The following is a 17,798-nucleotide window of genomic DNA, read 5'->3' as shown; positions in this document are numbered from 1 at the left end:
GCTATAGTCACCACAAGTGGTTATTATTCTGCAAGATTGGATATTTTGGTGGAAAACAACTATGTTGTCTGTGAACATTTTACCGATACGTTCAGTATCAACATATTTGCGACTTGCCCAATATGTAAATTAACAACATTTCGTCATTTCAGTTTTTTGGCATGTAATTAGTCATTTTGTGTTCCTGAAGGGGAGTTTTGTGTTTATAAACAGTGTGAGAGCTGAAAAGAAACTCAAAACCTCTAGTGATCAGTGAATTGTTATTGTTCAACCCTCACATTTACCTGTAGACATAGTCATTTGAAGCTAGGATAAAGGGTTAGAGAAAATTATTAGCAGCACTGTATTGGTACTGATCTTTAAAAATCCCTGCATTGGTCAAACGCTATCCGAAGAAAAAAGAGCAGTGGGAAGAAAAGTAGTGATAGCTCGAGCACATAGAGACAGATTGCTGGAGTAAACAGAATTATAGTTTGATAAAACTAAAATCTACACCGTATTATTGACTTGTGATGATGCACTCATAGACACTGATCTCATTGCAGGAAAGCTTGGATATTGATTGTCTGACTGGAAATCCCATAAGAAACACACACACACTCGCCGTTTGAACTGCTCGTGGTGCAACGGATTTCCCTACTCGTCAAGTAGCAGCATGCCGCCTCACTGTGCATCTGGTCATAGATAAAGGGGCAGTGTGGGAGTTTTAGGAGGCCTCTGCGGGACGTTTGTCTTTTGATTTTGAGACATTTTCCCTTTAGTAGTTAACAAAACAAAAGTCATGGGGGATTGGGACAGATGCCCTCAAAATCTGTTCATTTTAAACACTGCCTGTGCTTTTTATGACCGGTGCTATGACATTTTGAAGTGAATTGCTTTGGGTGAGATTCCGAGTATGTGCAATATCTAGTGGGGTGGACATAGCCAAAGGCATCTGCTGGAGATCTAAAAGCAGCTTAGGGGCTTGACCAAATGTCACGGTTGTTGCATAAGGTCAATGGAATCAATAGAAACTAACTTTAAAGGAGGGTAAAGGGGGTTGAGTAGATTAAGAAAATAGTTACAGGTGAACAGACAAAGGGAGGGTAAGTATAATGCAGAGAGAGTGAGTAAGTTCTAGAAAAAAAGGAGTGATGGTCAAAAGAGACCATAGGACCTCGGAGGCAATGTAAACAAATAAACACATAATCTCTTTTCTGGCTCACTGTTCACTCATACACACACACTGTCAGAAATACCGATCAAATTCTCCATTTCTCTCTTTGCCCTCTAGAGAGGGCCTTTGAACAGAGGAGATTCATCTTGTACGTCCTGACCTCCAGCTTCCTCGCTCACTTCCCCATGAAGCTCACACTGCGGTTTCTTTGCTACGGTCTATGCATAGGCTGTGTTTTTCCCCTCATAAAGGCGTAAGCCCTAATGCATAGAGGAGGATAGTGAGGATATTGATCCATGCAGTACAGTACAGTCTTCCTCACAGCCGCTCAAGATCAGATTTGTTTGTGTGCCTCTGTTCATATCACATCTTGGCTTTTTTTGCTGTTTCTTTTTCTCACGCAAGTGAGAAAAAGAAAGTCTTAATGGACTCCATGTGAAGTCTGTTGCTAGTCTGCACATCCATGTAGCCTAGGGTATCTACAGTATGTACATGTCTGATGTCATACTAGAACATGATTTCTACACATTCATCCAAAATCCCTAAAAAAAAGGGGGAAGTCAAACAGGGTACCTTTAATCTCATAACCATCATTTCTATCTGGAGTTGTGACTTGTCTTTAAAAACACTGGTGATTATTTTGTCCTAACATTTGGTGTCGTGCATTTTACTGTATATGGAAAGATGAAAGTGGCAAGACTCCATTTTATGTACATTCTGTGCAAAGATCATGGTCAGTGAATTAAATTATAGAAAATCCTGCCATTGTCTTATTCTGTCAGCAGAGAGTTTCTTAATGCTCTTATTTTTAGTATTTAATATGACCCAGCGTTAAAGCCTCGAGCCTCAGCTTCTTATTGGCTTAGGAAATCTCCAGGCTGCTGGACCAGCTGCTTCTCTACACTGTTTTTTTGGGGGGTTTTTTTTTTTTCCTGTCTTTGGGAAGTTTGGGCCACCCCACAGTAAATGAGGACCATTGCAGTGGGAGCAGGAGACTGAACCTGTGACACCTTTTTTTTCCGATTCACTGCCTCTCTGACATCAAGGCCGCTCTCTGCAGCTGTCAGCTACATACGTCTTCTGCCAAAACAAAAGTCTGTCTTTCAGTTTTCTTTATCTTTTTTCCTCGTCTTGTTCACTGTCATTAAAAGCCATAATGCCATCCAAATGAAACAATTAATCTCTTGAAACAATTTCATCTTATAAATCTGTCAGACACTGGAATTGTGGTAAGAGGGACAAGTTGACAGTAAATGAATATTGATTTTTCCTCTCGCACTGTGCAGCTGGTTTCTGGCTGAGTGAATTTACTCTTACAGAGTTGTCAGAGGGTGGGGTGTTTAATGGGGTGTTATCAATTCACAGGGAGTTTGAGTGCTGTCTGTTGGCGTGCTCACATGATGGATTGGCTGCTGGTTTTTAGTTGTGATGTAGGAGAAAGACGAGTGGATTAAAAAGAAAAAGAAGAGGTTGACGGTGAAGGAGAGAAGTATGTGTTTAAAAGATGTGTTTTAATCGTTTAAGATCACAGATTTCTCATGGTGAAGTCTTACCTCTGATTAATAGGATTTGAACAGCCGGGGTATTTATAGTGCTGCCAGTTCAAATCGTTTGCGGTATATGATTGCTGCTGTTCTCAAAAGTGATTAAACGCAGCTCTCCTAGGTACACTCTGCAAAAACAGATTTGACTCAGAAAATAATTCAGTTAGGTTCAACTAATGACATGTGGTTGTAAATTATAAAATATTATCTCAACATTGCACTCCAGATTCTGTGAGTTGCTCCTTTTATAGTTCTGCGAGGAAATAAGTCCTTTCGATTAATTGTTTGATTTGAGAAAAATTTAAAAGAACAGCTGAATGAAGGGGGAAAAATTAATAGCAGAGTGAAACTCATTGTTTTCGTGGGTTTAAAGCAGGTTAATATCATGGAAAGGCTTGTGAATTGAGAAGTGCTAACTAAGGAAAGATGTGATAAGAATGAGGCAAGACACAGGGGATTTGTTAGACATCTGAAAAGGTCACAGCAGTGCTAGAGTGGGAAATACATGCAGATTGGTTGGTCTGCGTGTGTGCTGCCTACCATCTGTTCTTTTACTAAAGTTAAATCACCTCAACACTTTACTTCTGGAATGAAACTGAAAGCAATCACCTTTTTAAGCTCTTCCACTTGTTTTCACTCGCGTGCATTTTTTAATTAGTAACACCTCCTGAAATCTTAGAGCCTCCATGTTAAATGTGAATAATTCCCCTTTCAAAGCTGTCAGTTAGTAATGGGAGCCTAAGTAGTTCTAATGAAACGTCAGGCCATTAATTGTCTGTGCTTCCATGGCACGGGCATTGTTAGTATTCTTTGAATCGAGTGCAATTTATGACCAAAGACTGTCAGGAGTATCCACAGTGGCTATAATCTAAAGGCTGTTCTACGTCCTCATGGTCTGTCATGTAATCACACAGTTATAAATACCCTTAGCTACTGAGATATTGGTCTAAAGGAACGAGAATGTGAATCATAATTTGAATCAGCATTTTAAATAATGTCATGTGAATATTAGTTTTTAAATGAAAATCTGATATTGGCCATTTGAGTAATTCAAGGTCAAATTCTGATAGTTTGATGTTGATTTATTCTGTATATAATAACAACTCAACATGATGGAGAAGAAACTTCAATAGAAACCTTTAACCAATATGAATCTAATGCAACATTTTGACCCAATCCATCATAAGTATGTATGAATATATTCTACTGTTATTCTGGGAGTTACTGCACAATTACTGTGACCAGAATGGTTTAATTGCTTTTTAAGAGAAATGTGATCTTTGAATGAAAAATAGAAAAAAACATCCACTGAAATAATATTACAATGTAAAACAATACAATGTATATATGAAGATAAGTTTCTGTGATGGGTACAAATGCTAAGCAAGATTCTTCATTCAGATGAATCCAAAATCATTTTTCCCTCAATTAAAGCATTTTAAAACACTGGACATGCACTATTTTCACAGCAAGGACCAACTAAATTAGTTGTGTGAATCAAATGATTACTAAATTATTTGAATTATGAATTGAATAACAAACAAGAATCTGCTGGTGTCCAGCTCTGTCTGTCGAATCTGTCATTTCTCAGTAAATGGCTCAGAAATATTCGAGACATGAATTTGAACGTAGCTAATCCTTCAGAAATTACACAGGACTAAGATTTACTGAGATATTTCCCTCACGAGTTGGTGGAAACCAAAACAGAGATCAAAGGGGGTTGAATATTAAATTTTCTGGTGGCCAGGAACACAACTCCTAATTAATGCTAATGTTGCACCGTGTCAGCAGGAGTAGTAAATAGGCAACTTCTAGCTAACATGTCCACCAATTAACAGGATAGAATAATTAAATAAGGGGGTGCTGCTTAGATGGGCAGTATGTGTAAAGTACTGCTGGCCCCCGACGGATCACAAGAGTAAGACAGGGAGTGTCGGAAACACTCCTTGAAATCCTTGAAAGATTTTTGGCAAATGATGCTCATAGCGTCCTCCATTCAATAACACCTCTTTCTGGGGCCCTGCCTTAATCAGCTGAAGTATCTTAATCATTTAGATTGTAATGCCGATGCCTGTGCTGATGAACCTCTGCCCCTGTCTGTCTTAACTCCAGTGCTGCTGTTGGGCATTTTCCTCTACACTCGCTGGAGGAACTACAAAGGGCTGAAGGAGGGCGTTTACCACGTCTCAGCCCACCACGACGGGTGGGAGGACATCCGAGAGAACGTCCTCAACTATGATGAGGAGGGAGGCGGGGAGGAGGATCAGGTACACGGCCCACAGACACACACATACACGTGTGCTCAGCCTCTCCCCTTGTGGTAAAGCGAACACAGGAAGTTACAAAGACACCTCTTGTATGGCTGCACTCACGTTTACACACAAGAACACAAACGGAACTCAGAAACACATTACCAGCAAGTAAATGCTGCTAAATGTGTCCTCAGAATTAAAAAACAATTGGACTGTACTCTGTGCACTCGCACAAAGTTGAACTGCACAATTTTTTAGACCGTTCTACTTTTATTTTTAATTTAGAAATACTTAGCAGTGGATGCAAGGTAGCAGCTTTATAGTGGATTCAGTCAATTCAATTTGGAATAAAATCCTCCACTGTGTGTGTGTGTGTGTGTGTGTGTGTACCCTAGTGTTTTAATTAGGCCCACGCAAAATCCTTATCTCCTCTTTCCAACAGCCACTGTAACCCACCAGCACTCAACAGTGCTTAAGAGCTTGCATAATATCGAGGCTTTGACTGAAACACACACGCATGGCTGCGACGTCACTAACACACACTCTTACACACACACGCAGAGTTGAAAAAGACCTGCATGCGCAGATTGTAGTCAGTGCCCAGAAACCCAGAAGGTCCCGTCCTCTGTACTGTAAATCACCTGCAGTCAGACACATTCAAACCACACACGCAGAGTCATGATCCCCTGTAGCAGAGCAGATGCTGGAGTTCATTCTCTAGAGTCTGGCATGAAAGCTCTCTTGAGGAATAAAAACAGCACTTTCCACTCATCACATAATCAGTTTTACAAAGCAGCCCACACCTCCTCTGTGTGTATCGTTTCCTCCTCCTCCTCCTCCTCCTACATCCCACTGTTTTTTCCATCTCTGCTGCCGTGGTTACAGTTTTGATGGAATCACAATAGTACTGATGTGACTGGGCACAGTGGTTACAGTATATGTGAAAATAATGGCGACTCCTGAACCCGAATGCACCAGTGTATAAGAGATGGATAGAAAGAGATGCTCTCCATCTCCTGTCTGAATCCCCTCTGCTCATATTTTTTTTGTCTTCTTGGTCTCATCAAACACTCACACACATATTTTACTCAAAATTATGGAGACTTCTCTGAGACTATAAATGGAGATAGATTGAAAACTTAAATAGGTGGAACATTCACAGTAAAAGTAATTGGGAGGACTGATTGTTTTTCTGCTATCGTTTCATTTCTGCTATCTCGCCGCTGCATTTCATTTTTTTCGCCTAACCTCTCTCCTCAAAACATTCAGTCTTTCACTCACTCCTCGGTTTGCGCTCATACGGTTATTTCCGTAAGTATTTGGATAGTGGCACAATTTTCGTAATTTGGCCTCTGTACACCACCACAATGGATTTGAAAGAAACAAATCAAAATGTGATTGAAGTGTAGACTTTCAGCTTTAATAAGGTTTAACAAGGTTTAACAAAAAAATCAGAATAACCGTTTAGGAATTACAGCCATTTTTATACATAGTCCCCAATTTTTAGAGGCTAAAAGTAATTGGTCAAACGAATGACATTCATTTTCATGGCCAGGGATGACCAGTTCCCTCATTATTTTTATGACAAATTAAGCAAATAAAAGCTCTAGAATTGATTCCAAATGTTAAATTGGCATTTGGTAGCTGTTCATGGGAACTCTCATTATATGGTCCAAAGAGGTGTCGATGCAATTGAAGGAGGTCCTCATTAGGCTGACAAAACAAAACAAACAAGGTCAGACAGATGGCAGAACCTTTAGCAGTGGCCAAATCAACAATTTGGTACATTCTTAAGCTCAGCAACACCAAAAGTTCCAGAAAACCACGGAATACAACGAAAGTAGATGATCGCAGAATTATTTCCTTGGTTAAGAAAAACCCTTCACAACATCTAGTCAGGTCAAGAACACTCTCAAGGAGGCAGGTGTATCATTGTCAAGGTCTACCATCAAGAGACACCTTCATGAATGTAAATACAGAGGGTTTACCACAAGGTGCAAACCACTGTTAACCCTCAAGAACAAAAAGGCCAGATTAGACTTTGCAAAAAAAACATCTAAAAAACCTGCCCAGTTCTGGAAAAAGATTCTTTGGACAGATGAAACCAAGAATAACTTGTACCAAAATGATGGGAAGAGAAGAGTATGGAGAAGGAAAGGAACGGCTCATGATCCAAAGCAAACCACATCATCTGTCAAACACGGTGGAGGCAGCATGGCATGGGCATGTATGCCTGCCAATGGAACTGGGTCACCGGTGTTTATTGATGATGTGGCTGCTAATAGAAGCAGGATGAATTCTGAAGTGTAAAGGGCTACACTATCTGCTCAGATTCAGCCAAATGCTGCAAAACTGATAGGACAAGGCTTCACAGTACAGATGGATAATGACCCAAAACGTACCGTGAAAGCAACGCAAGAACTTCTCATGGGTAAGAAATGAAATATTCTTCAATGGCCAAGTCAGTCACCTGACCTCAGCCGAATTGAGCATGTTTTTCAGTTGCTGAAGACAAAAGTGGTGGCAAAAAAATCCCAAATAAGCAGCAACTGAAGGTGGCTGCAGTAAAGGCGTAGCAAAGGATCTTAATGGAGGAAACTCAGCTTTTGGTGACGTCCATGGGTTCTAGACTTCAAGCAGTCATTGACTGCAAAGCATTTTCATCCAAGTATTCAAAATAATTCTGAAGTTTATAATTACAGTATTTTGGTTTATCCAATTACTTTTGAGCCTCTGAAAATGAGGGACAATGCATAAAAATGGCTGTAATCCATGTGGGGGGGTACAGCGGCCAAATAATGAAAATATTGTCTCTTTCCAAATACATACGCAGCTAACTGTATCTCCTTTTTTTACAGCTTCTGTGCTAACTGTGACTCTTCCTCTGCTTTTGCATGGTTGTGTAATTGTCCATGTGTTTATTTGCGTGCGTGTGTCCAGAATGCCTATGACATGGCAGAGCTGCAGAAGTCCCTCCAGCCGAGCCCGGCCCAGTCGGTCCAGTACTGCCGGTCCAGAGCCCTGCACCACCCGCCTCCTCCCCACCACCACCATCACTTGCTACACCAGGCGCCTCCTGCCCCGCCCTCCACCCAACCGCTGGACTCCCTCAGCCGGACAGCCAGCTCCACCACCCTGCCCCCCTCAGCAGCTTCCACCTCATCCACCGCCACCTCCACCACCACCACCAGCCTCCGCAGGGATGTCCCCCCAACCAGACTCCCAGCCCAGGGCCAGGCGCGGCCCTCCCAGCTGGCGCGCCGCTCCCTGTCGTTCTCCAGCCAGGACCTGGCCCGCTACCTGTGTGAGATCATCCGCGATGCCGACCAGCATCCAGACACGGGGCCTTTCGACTCCCTGCAGGTCTTCTCCACCGAGGGAGGGGGCTCGCCCGCCGGGTCCCTCAGCTCCTTCAGCTCAGCGGGGCTGGATGGGGGGAGCAGTGGAGATGGGGGAGGGGGAGGGGAGGCAAGGAAGGAGGAGACGCTTGGGGAGTGGGGGCCTCGCTTTGAGAAGCTGCGGGCCCTGTACGAGCGAGCTGAGGCCAGCGACCTCTGAGTTCTGACATTACCAGTCCAAACTGTACGGACCCTGATAACTGGCCCGCCCGAAACAATCAATTAGCAGACACTTAGCGGTGACCAAGGCGGGAAAACAGCGAGAAGCTGACTGACCGAGAGACTCACTCCACACCCTGCACTTGCTGACAACTCACAAGATGTTGTATTTACTGGATGATGAGCCCCATCAATCAACAAGTTGGCCTAACAGACAGATGAAAGTGTCCCTCTGGAAAGAGACTGTCGCTCTGTGCTCCCTCTACCTTGGATGACGATTTTGTAGGAGCAGAACGTTATCAAACCTGCCAGTCAGGTTAGAGGCTTCGGAACGGGACTCTCTACCCAGGCTACTCATCATGACGGAGCTTAGCTTCACTGTCGGAAAAATCTGTTCCAGTCGCAGCCAATAAAAAACACAAATTTCCTCTATTTTCTAACGCTCATTGTGAGCTGCTCTGAATGAGTGTCGGCCGAAGGCCTAAAATGTGACATAAAAATGTTTTGGCCAGGTTTTTTATTCCTGAGCAAATAATACCACATGATATGTATTTTTAGCACCTTGTTGCTGAATTAAATCTTTGCAAATAAACAAAGGACTCTTATACAGTATATATTCCACACTGTGCTGATACATGATAAGACAGTGAAGATGAGTGGGATCATTCTGAGTAGCCCATATGATACAGTTTGGATTTTAAGTATATATAGTGGACGCTGTTCCTGCTGCCTGGCTGTACACAGCTTTTGTCAGTGTTTGTATGAGAAAAAAAGTGCTTCAACCATCATTAGGTTGCAGGTTGAGATTTCTTTTTGTTTTTGTTTTTATTTTGTTTCTGGTAATGTGTCTTTTTGAGTAATTCTGTATTGGTTGAGTGTTTCAAGTTTCAGCGCTCCGTGGGTTGTAAGACATCAAGCTTTCTACTTACGACTGCACCCTTGTCTTCGTTTGATTTCCTATTCTCATTCACAGCCCTCTGCTGCTCGTTCCTCCTCACCCGAGGGAGGGGTGCACAAGAATTCAAACAGCTTTGTAACAAAGAAATGGGAGTGGACGTGCGGACTGCGGGAGGGAGGAAATACTCGCTCTGTTGCTCTGTTCCACGCAAGCTCTTCCTCGGGCATACCAAAAGTGTCGGCTGCAAGAGACTATTTTAACAGACGATCGCTCGGTAGAATACAAATAATGTCAAACGGCTTTCCAAGGTGACTACTCAATAAAAAACCATCGCTAGGAGCAGGAGGATGAAGAAGATTTATAATGATTATACATATACAGTTCTGAGCTGTGATACCTGTGCCATATGCAGTTCAAACACACATTTATTCATTGTCCCTTGCTAAATGACCACATACCCTTGGCTGAAACTGTGTTATAATTGTGATTGTGGGAAAAAGGAGTGATAGTAAATTGCATGGAAATAATAATAATTCAGTTATTATCCAAGCTGTGAACTGTCAGCACAGTGGCTAGTGTTTGTCTTGTTTGGCTTTCTTGTCAAATCAGACCCCCCCCCGATCAATTCCACAAGAAAAAAAGACAACTTCCTACTGTTGTGGATTGTGAGAACAATTTGCCTAAAAAAAATGAAAAGGCAAAGAACAATAAAAAGCAGCACAGGGGAAGAGGAACGCTGAGTCTGAAAAGGACTTGTGCCTTTCACCTTTGATAAGAGAGATGATTACAGGGTGGGTGGTTGAATCAGAGAGCACATGAGGAGGGGAGGTAGAAAGGAACCATCTAAACAAGTGCCTGGCTCTGTGGTGAAATGTGCCACCAGTGCACCGTGGAGCTCAGTAGCTCCGTAGGGAGCTGTAGAGAGGGAAGAGATGCTGGCAGAAATAGGTTTCTGCAGAAACAGTTTGTTGCACAGCAAATGTCATAAATACACAACCCCCCCGATCCCCTCTTTCTTTGTGCAATCCTCCAAAAAGCCAACCTGGCTTTTCCTGGCATTTCAGGCGCTGTATTCTGCTTGAAGTAGCAGCAGCACTCTCATCATGCTCTTTTTTTTTTTTATTCATATTCACGTTGGCAGAGCGGAGCCTGTCGGCAGAGAGCATTTAAAGGGTAAGAATGTGTGAAAACACGTCAGGCCAATAATCCTAATAGGAGCTGATGGCTTGCTGTCATGCAGGAAGAAACCAAAGGATTGCGGGTACTTTTGAAAAAACTCAACAGAGGAGTTGATTCCCAGATAGTGGCTTTCCAGAAACATGCTATTTTCTGGGAATCCGAGGAAACAATGTGGCTTTTAAAAGTAAGAGACTTGACAGTCAGGTGAGGGTGCGGTACACTGTGGGACGAGACACACAGGCTTTTTTCTTTTTTATAGACAGTGGGGATTTCCTAGCTAGGGTTTTTTTTTTTTTTTATTATTCCCCTGTAGAGGCCTGAGGCCTGAGCCACGCAGAGTGGTGGAGGATGAAGATGCTTCATGCTTCACTTCTCTCACTGCAGCTGTAAGGAGCAGCGACTCACTTCCCATCACCGTTCATTTGTACCATAAAACAGCTTCTTAAATATTGTGTTCAGGGTGCAGATATGTTGTGAACCAAGTTAATGTTTTTACCTCATTTGTAAATAAAGAGATAAATTAATTACAATTATTGCTTTTTGCCAAGAAAAGCACCATAGGTTTAAAATGTGCAGCTTCTGAGAAAAAAAAATCCAACTGAACATATCTTTCTTACCATCATGATGGTGATGAGAATTGGACAGTTACGTAAGTGTTTTGTATTTGCTTTGATCTTTTTTTCTCAATAAATTCATTTATTTGCACCAGTGACTGCGCTGAATCGTGACTGCATCTGTAAAAATAAACTGAAGAATAAAAAGAAACAGAAAATGAAGGTTCTGACTTTATGTAATGACAAACAAGGAAATTACATTGTTGAAAAAAATACTTTTATTGATCATACTGCCATTGAACATGGATGTGTCTAATAACTAACACTGGCATTGTAAAAGGTTTCAATTCAACTGGGGTATCTTACATCTTATCAATTTTGCAGATAACTTGCTCGGCATGGAAACGATATCAGTTGCAGAGTAAACATTTACTAGTGTGTTTTATTTCTGATATGAGAAGTGTTCTGCCGTAGAAAACCCAGCTGTACAATATGAGTTTAGTGGAGTCATAGAAAATGAAATAGCAGAGCAAAATGGGGGAAATGGCCAAAGGAACTCAGATACATTATACAATATTCCCTTTTCAAATAAACCCAGAAGCAGATGGTTTCCACCACTGACAGATTTCCTCGTTGGTCAAATGAAACCGTACATGCACCTGCGCTCAAGATGATGATGTTCAGGGTCACAAGCTCCTCTTCAGCAATTACTGGTCGCAGCCTTTAAGATGCATCAGTTCCCTCTCAATCCGTTCTGAAGAATCAACGTGTGCACAGCATAGAGTGTTCCGTCATCACACGTTATTTAGACCCGTATACACCATGTGAAAAGTTCACATTCATAAGTAGTTTGAATGTTTTTACCTGGGACTGGCTCAGTGAGAAGCATCTGTGTGGATGCTTCCAGAAAATGTCAGATGGCACACGCAGCATAACTGCAGTTCATCTCAATCAATTCTAAGTCAATTTTTTTTTTACCCAAGCTACCCCAGCACCAACATGCCCCCAAACACTGAGCAAAATCCCACAGAAGCTGAATGATAACTTTGGCAAATGAGAAATTCATCAGTCTAAGTTGCTTCCATCTGTGATAGCAAACCGTAATGATACATATGCTACATGGCCAAAATGCAAACACGACGCACTTCTTGTCTACACCCTTTTTAAATGGTGTGAACCTTCTTAGGGCCCTGACTTCATCCCCATCCAACATATTTGGGAAATAAGTTGGACAGCATCCGAGTGCCCGGTCTTATCACGTAATATCAGTTTGCAACCCCACTAATGCTCTTGTGGCTGAATGGGATCAAACCCCTCTCTCTGACTATTTTCTAACTCTATCCATTAATTTCCCCAGCAAAAATCTGAATTCATGTGGCTGCTTTTGTTTCGGCAACATCTGCGAGTTCTTTAAAATGAAGCAAAATGGAATTGAGCTGAATTCTATATGTGCACACAAGTTAATGGCTTTCTTCATCTCCTTTTCATTAGGCAAACCATAGGCAGACAGCGCGCCTCCGAATTAACTACTACTCCCAATATGTATGGAAATTAACAATGCTGAAAAAAAAATATTACATTAGTACACTCTTATTAGTCAAACATAATGGAATCACTTTGCTCTCAAATAAAGCAATCAGACATCTCCTAAATTAAACATCCAATATGAAGGCAGGAGGGGCGAGGACCGAGCGCCGCTGTTCCACACTGATCCGATTGGTATGCATTACAATGAGGCTGCCTGGTAAACGAACAACACGTTGTCAAAGACCCCGGAACTGTGTGCAGGGATGCTCATGCATCTGCCAGAGTTTGGGTTATCAAAGACAGAGGTCCTCATTATTATCAAGTGTACAAATATAGGCCAACTCAGGTGACGGAGGGAGGAAGGGAAAAATGTGTGTGTGTGTGTGTGTCATTCGCACATAACAACTCATTGCATTAGGCAATACTGACTAGCCAATCGATAATTATCGACACAAATCCAGCCTTTCAATCACCTCCTATCCTCTCCTCTTTTCTGCTGTTCCTTGGGCTCGAGAGAAGGGGAAGTAAATGAGGAAGAGGTTTAGATCATTGTGAATCCATGTTTTGATGCGCTCGAATCTCTCCTCTGCTTCTATTTAAACATGAGCCTTTTCCATCCTCCCAACTCCTCCTCCTCCCCACTTTCTTTTCCAACCACAAAGCCTCAGTTTGATATGCAAGTGTTGGCCCTCTTTCTCTCTAAAACTATTTTGGATTGCGGCGGGGAATCAGCATCGTTGTCAGTCTGCTGCAATTTCCTACCCACTTACATTATTCATGCGTGCTTGTGGTTGTGTGTGTGTGTGAGAGAGAGAACAGAGTGAAAAGGTTGAGGCTGCTGCTGATGAGGATCACAGAGTCTATAGACAGAAAAGCATGACAGCAATCACAACAACAATACTGTCACACATGTCACTTGGTACCAGCTTTGACCTCAGTTTTACAGAGAAATCACGTTTAGGCAGTGGTGGAACCTGTTTCAACCCAGGGCGGGAATTAAAAGTAACAAAATTATTTCCCTCATTCTTCTCAGGGGTAATTAATTACATCAAATCACTGCAAAGCCAAATGTGCCTCCCCAAAAAGTGACAACTGATCCTTGTCCAGCCTGAGACAAGCTAATGGTCAAACATATTCAATGGGGCTATTTACAACAAATACCACAGCTGAGTAAGACCCCCACCCTTCAACTTTTCCTCCTACTGTGACTGTCTTCATAAAATCCACCAGCTGGAAATATACTCAAGGACACACAGGACACTACAAGACAGTCAAGTTTTAGTTAAGTAATGTGTTTTTTCTAAGAAAAGTAGTTTCTAGTAGTTTGACAACATAATCCCAAGTTAAGATCCACTTACTATTGTTTTTCTGGAGCTTTTAACATGTCTCTCAGTCGTGATTGGTGGATGGAGTTTACTCTCACAGAAATGGATCTGTTTCTTTTAGAAGTCTGTGTGATATAGTTTACAGATCCAAAAAAGCCAGTGTGTAGTAAGTGGACCTTGAGTTGGGACTGTGTTGTCAAGCTACTATGTCAAAGGTCAAGAGTGAACGTTGATGCTTGACTTTTAACTGACCACAAATAAATTGTGGGAATTACATCATAAAGGCCCAGGCACACAAGAAACTTTGGGGTGCTTTAAGTCATTTCAATGGAATTGCCTTGATCGGGGGATTCCTACGCAGGAGTGCAGTAAAACCGCGTGCCACAGGTTTCGTTCCTCTGACCAATAACATGCCGTCTTGACAATGCTGACCTTTAGAGGATTGAGCCCAAAATACTGGAGGCCATCTAAGCTTATTGGATGTGTGGCGCCATACACTTTTATTTCATCTCCTTTGTGGAAGTAATAACTCCACAAAAGAGAGATAGTTTACATAAAGTGTTGAAAGAGGAGTCGATGCTACAAATACTGTGCGAACTTCTAGTCCCATTGGCGACTGAGCTAAATAGGCAGTAGGGAGCTTTTTTCTCCTCGTCAATAAAAACTCTTCATTGAATGAAATTCAGTACAATCCCAGGAAAAAAATGCCATGACATAGTGCTGAGAGTATAGAGAAAAGCTCAGGCTATTCTGACTGACTAGTACCAGCACGTCTCAGCTGGATAGTGTGTTAGGGGTTAGCTCACCAGCTACAGGAATTCACCAACCAGCCCTTCAAGTGGACACTAAAGCACCAAGCATGTAGAACCAAATATTTTGCAAAGACTTTGCATATTAATTTGCTGCGCCACTTTCTGGTGTGACCAGGCCTTATCAGTCAGAAGATTTCTCAGTTCACCACAACCCGTTCTTAGTTTTATTTTCTAATTTTGGGGTATTTAGAAAGAGCCCATTGCTTCAGTTTTAATGACTGTGCAAATATAGCACATTCAAAAACTGGCAGTGTGCACATGTTTATTAAATAAGTCAGAAATGCAGTGGCAACTTGCACTTTCAAAAAATGTATTATATTCATAAAAGGTTGGATTCAAACAGCCAGCTCCATTTTTGATCTGGCTCCAAGTTGTTAAAAATCCCCAGATCTGAGAAGGTCAATAAAATCTTTTAGCAAATCTTTTACTTTCTCCCTATTTATATTGGTAAAGAGGAGCTCAGGAATACTGCACACCCAGAAAAGCTTTCTTCATCACAATGTACTTCATAGTATTTCATTATCGATCTCAAAAGTGTTAAAAGCAGAATTAAAATAACAGATTTGATAAAGGATTTTAGATTATTCTGATCTGATGTTGGATCTAGATAAATGCTATTGAACCCCAAGCCAACTCTGGATGAAGGGGAAAACAATAATTCTAATTTATTATAAGTAGCAATGAATAGTATTTTGGTCATTTCATGATGCTCTCCGCGAAATTTACAACGATTACTTCAAATGAAACTAATTTATTAGTAGTTGCTTGTGGTGTTCCAAACCCTGCTTTGAGGTCTAATAGTTGTTTCTGTGTCTGTTCATCTGCATCGGTGAGAGCTAGGAGGAGGGTGGACACACACATCAACTCTTTGTGGGTGGACAGGTGGAGACAGAACAACCCAAAGCAGGACTCCTATAGGTGCTTCCACACTCCTCTAACTAAAACAATGCAGCCCCAAGCTTGAACTGGCCCACTGCTCTAAGACCGCAGTTCACAGAGCCATGTGCTAAAAAATAATGGGCATGATCACAGCTGGGCACAGTGAGGAGAGGAGATAGGGGAACAGCAAGGATTTGGTGCTTTTATGTCTTCTTCTCCTCCATCTGTCTCCCCTCTGGCCTCTGACGGGGTTTTTCTTACAGCCCTGTTCCTGTTACTGAGTTGCACTGGGCTCTGATGAGTTCTTGGTACTTTTCTTACGTTTCTTCTTGACCCGGTACACGTGGAAGGTTTTGTTCTGGAATGTTTTGGTGAACAGAGTGGTGTAAGCCTCTGTGTCCGTCTTGATGGCCTCACAAAATCGAGGGTGGGAGGCAGGGACAAGGTCTGGGTCATTCTCTCCATGTCCATCCATGACCTGACGGTACAAAGAATGAGCACGTCATCATCAACAGCGACAAGAATGGCAGAAGGGTAACACTAATGTATATTCATAAAGGGGCTAAGTGTTAATCAATACATCATCAACACATTTTAGATATAGCTGTATAAATGTAAATAAATAACACCGATGGGGTGATCAACAACCTCTCACAGGCTCGGATTTCACTTTGCGCTCCTGCCAGCTGGATCTGGCAGAAACTCTGCAGGACTGCTTTACAGCATCAAGACACAGCAGAGCCAAACTGATTTTTATTTTTCATAAATAGTTTTTTTTTTTTTTTTTATTAGTGATTGCTATATTGATCAAACTTCTGCTGGTAGTTTTGAATTAAAAAAAATTACCCAGCTTAGCAAATTGTAACATAATGTCAAGATTCTGCCCGAAAAATCCATGTAAAGAGGAAGTGCAACTTCAACAATTTCAAATACATATAGAGATGCGAGGGTGGTGAATTGCCTTTCTTTGAAAAAGTGAGCCTCTAATCAATACTAGAAAATGTTTTTTTAGGCTTATCTAAAAATAATTCCATTTGGTAGTATTATCTCGATAGCCAAACAAAGAACTAAAGAATGAATAAGACACTCATCATTAGTATTAAATGATTTTTTTTTTTTTTTTGCCTGAGTCTCAGTCTCAGTCTCATGATTGTTGCTTATTTTGTCATGAACATTTATGTTACAGAGAAATATCAGTTCAATTAAATTTTCACGGCCCTTAAAAGCCACACTTGGCCTTTGATTTTATTTTCAGAAATCAGAAGCCGTTTGAATCTTTATGTTTCTATATAAAACTACAACACCAACCGAGCAACCATTAAAGTAAACACAAATAGTGCAGAAACAAAAAACTTATTTTATATTTATTCAAGTAAATAATTTGAGCCACCAACTTTATGAGATGAGATAGGAAGCAGGAGGGTTAAAAAGGGATTTTTAAAAATATATTGTGCAAAACAGGGGTTTGAATTCCATTAGCTGTAGCTCTTATTCCTTTGAGGGTCGAGGGGGTTACTGGAGCCAATACCAGCTGACATTTGGTGAGAGGCAGGGTACACCCTGTACAGGTGGCCGGTCTATCACAGGGCTGACACTTGGCCCTGGCTGGCCCTGTTCAGACCTGGCATTAACATGCGTCCAGGGTGATCCGATCACAATTGGACAGCTCTAAGTACAAGTGTGATTGCACCCAAGACGCACTGAGATCTGTTCGCTGAGACCACATTTGGAGGTGGGCTGGGCCACATATGGCAACATTTTTTTGGCAGTGTGTACACAAATGTGTCCTGGGCCATACTGAAGGACCATCTACTCAACTGACTAGGCACAGGAAGTGCACTGCTACCTCCCGCCAGTTAAAAACGACGATGCCTTCTGTCTTCGCCAACGGAATTGATGTACGTGTTTGCTTGCATATACTGTAGAATGGGGAGGTGAGATCTGATCTAGTGGTCACTCGAGACGCATGTGGAGACTCATTCTAATGCCAGGTGTGAAATGACATGCTTAGAGCTGTCAATTTGTGTTTGGATAGCCCGAGATGCATGTTAATGCCAGGTCTGAACAGGGCCTTAGAGACAAACAACCATTCACGCTCACATTCACACTTATGGG

The 17,798-nt window shown here is 41.8% G+C and overlaps 2 protein-coding genes across 5 annotated transcripts in view; one reads left to right on the top strand and one right to left on the bottom strand.

Annotated features, from left to right (window-relative positions):
* si:ch211-186j3.6 (neural-cadherin) overlaps positions 1–11,298 on the top strand; it is a 299,335-nt gene extending 288,037 nt beyond the window's left edge. The window contains exons 36-37 of the mRNA XM_040139108.1: positions 4,813–4,967; positions 7,893–11,298. Of these exons, the coding sequence (XP_039995042.1) occupies positions 4,813–4,967; positions 7,893–8,510 (773 nt within the window). The 3' untranslated portion in view covers positions 8,511–11,298. The remainder of the gene's footprint in view (positions 1–4,812; positions 4,968–7,892) is intronic.
* A 130-nt stretch (positions 11,299–11,428) lies between these two features.
* Positions 11,429–17,798, bottom strand: part of dpy19l3 (dpy-19 like C-mannosyltransferase 3) — a 63,717-nt gene continuing 57,347 nt past the window's right edge. For all 4 annotated transcript variants that reach the window (XM_040126110.1, XM_040126101.1, XM_040126119.1 and 1 more), the window contains one exon: positions 11,429–16,161. In XM_040126110.1, coding sequence (XP_039982044.1) covers positions 15,958–16,161 — 204 coding nt within the window. In that variant the 3' untranslated portion in view covers positions 11,429–15,957. The remainder of the gene's footprint in view (positions 16,162–17,798) is intronic.

Source organism: Xiphias gladius, chromosome 1 (genome assembly GCF_016859285.1).
Source record: "Xiphias gladius isolate SHS-SW01 ecotype Sanya breed wild chromosome 1, ASM1685928v1, whole genome shotgun sequence".
Lineage (NCBI taxonomy): Eukaryota > Metazoa > Chordata > Actinopteri > Istiophoriformes > Xiphiidae > Xiphias > Xiphias gladius.
The sequence above is the reverse complement of the archived record's forward strand: the minus strand, read 5'-3'. Positions and strand labels throughout refer to the sequence as shown.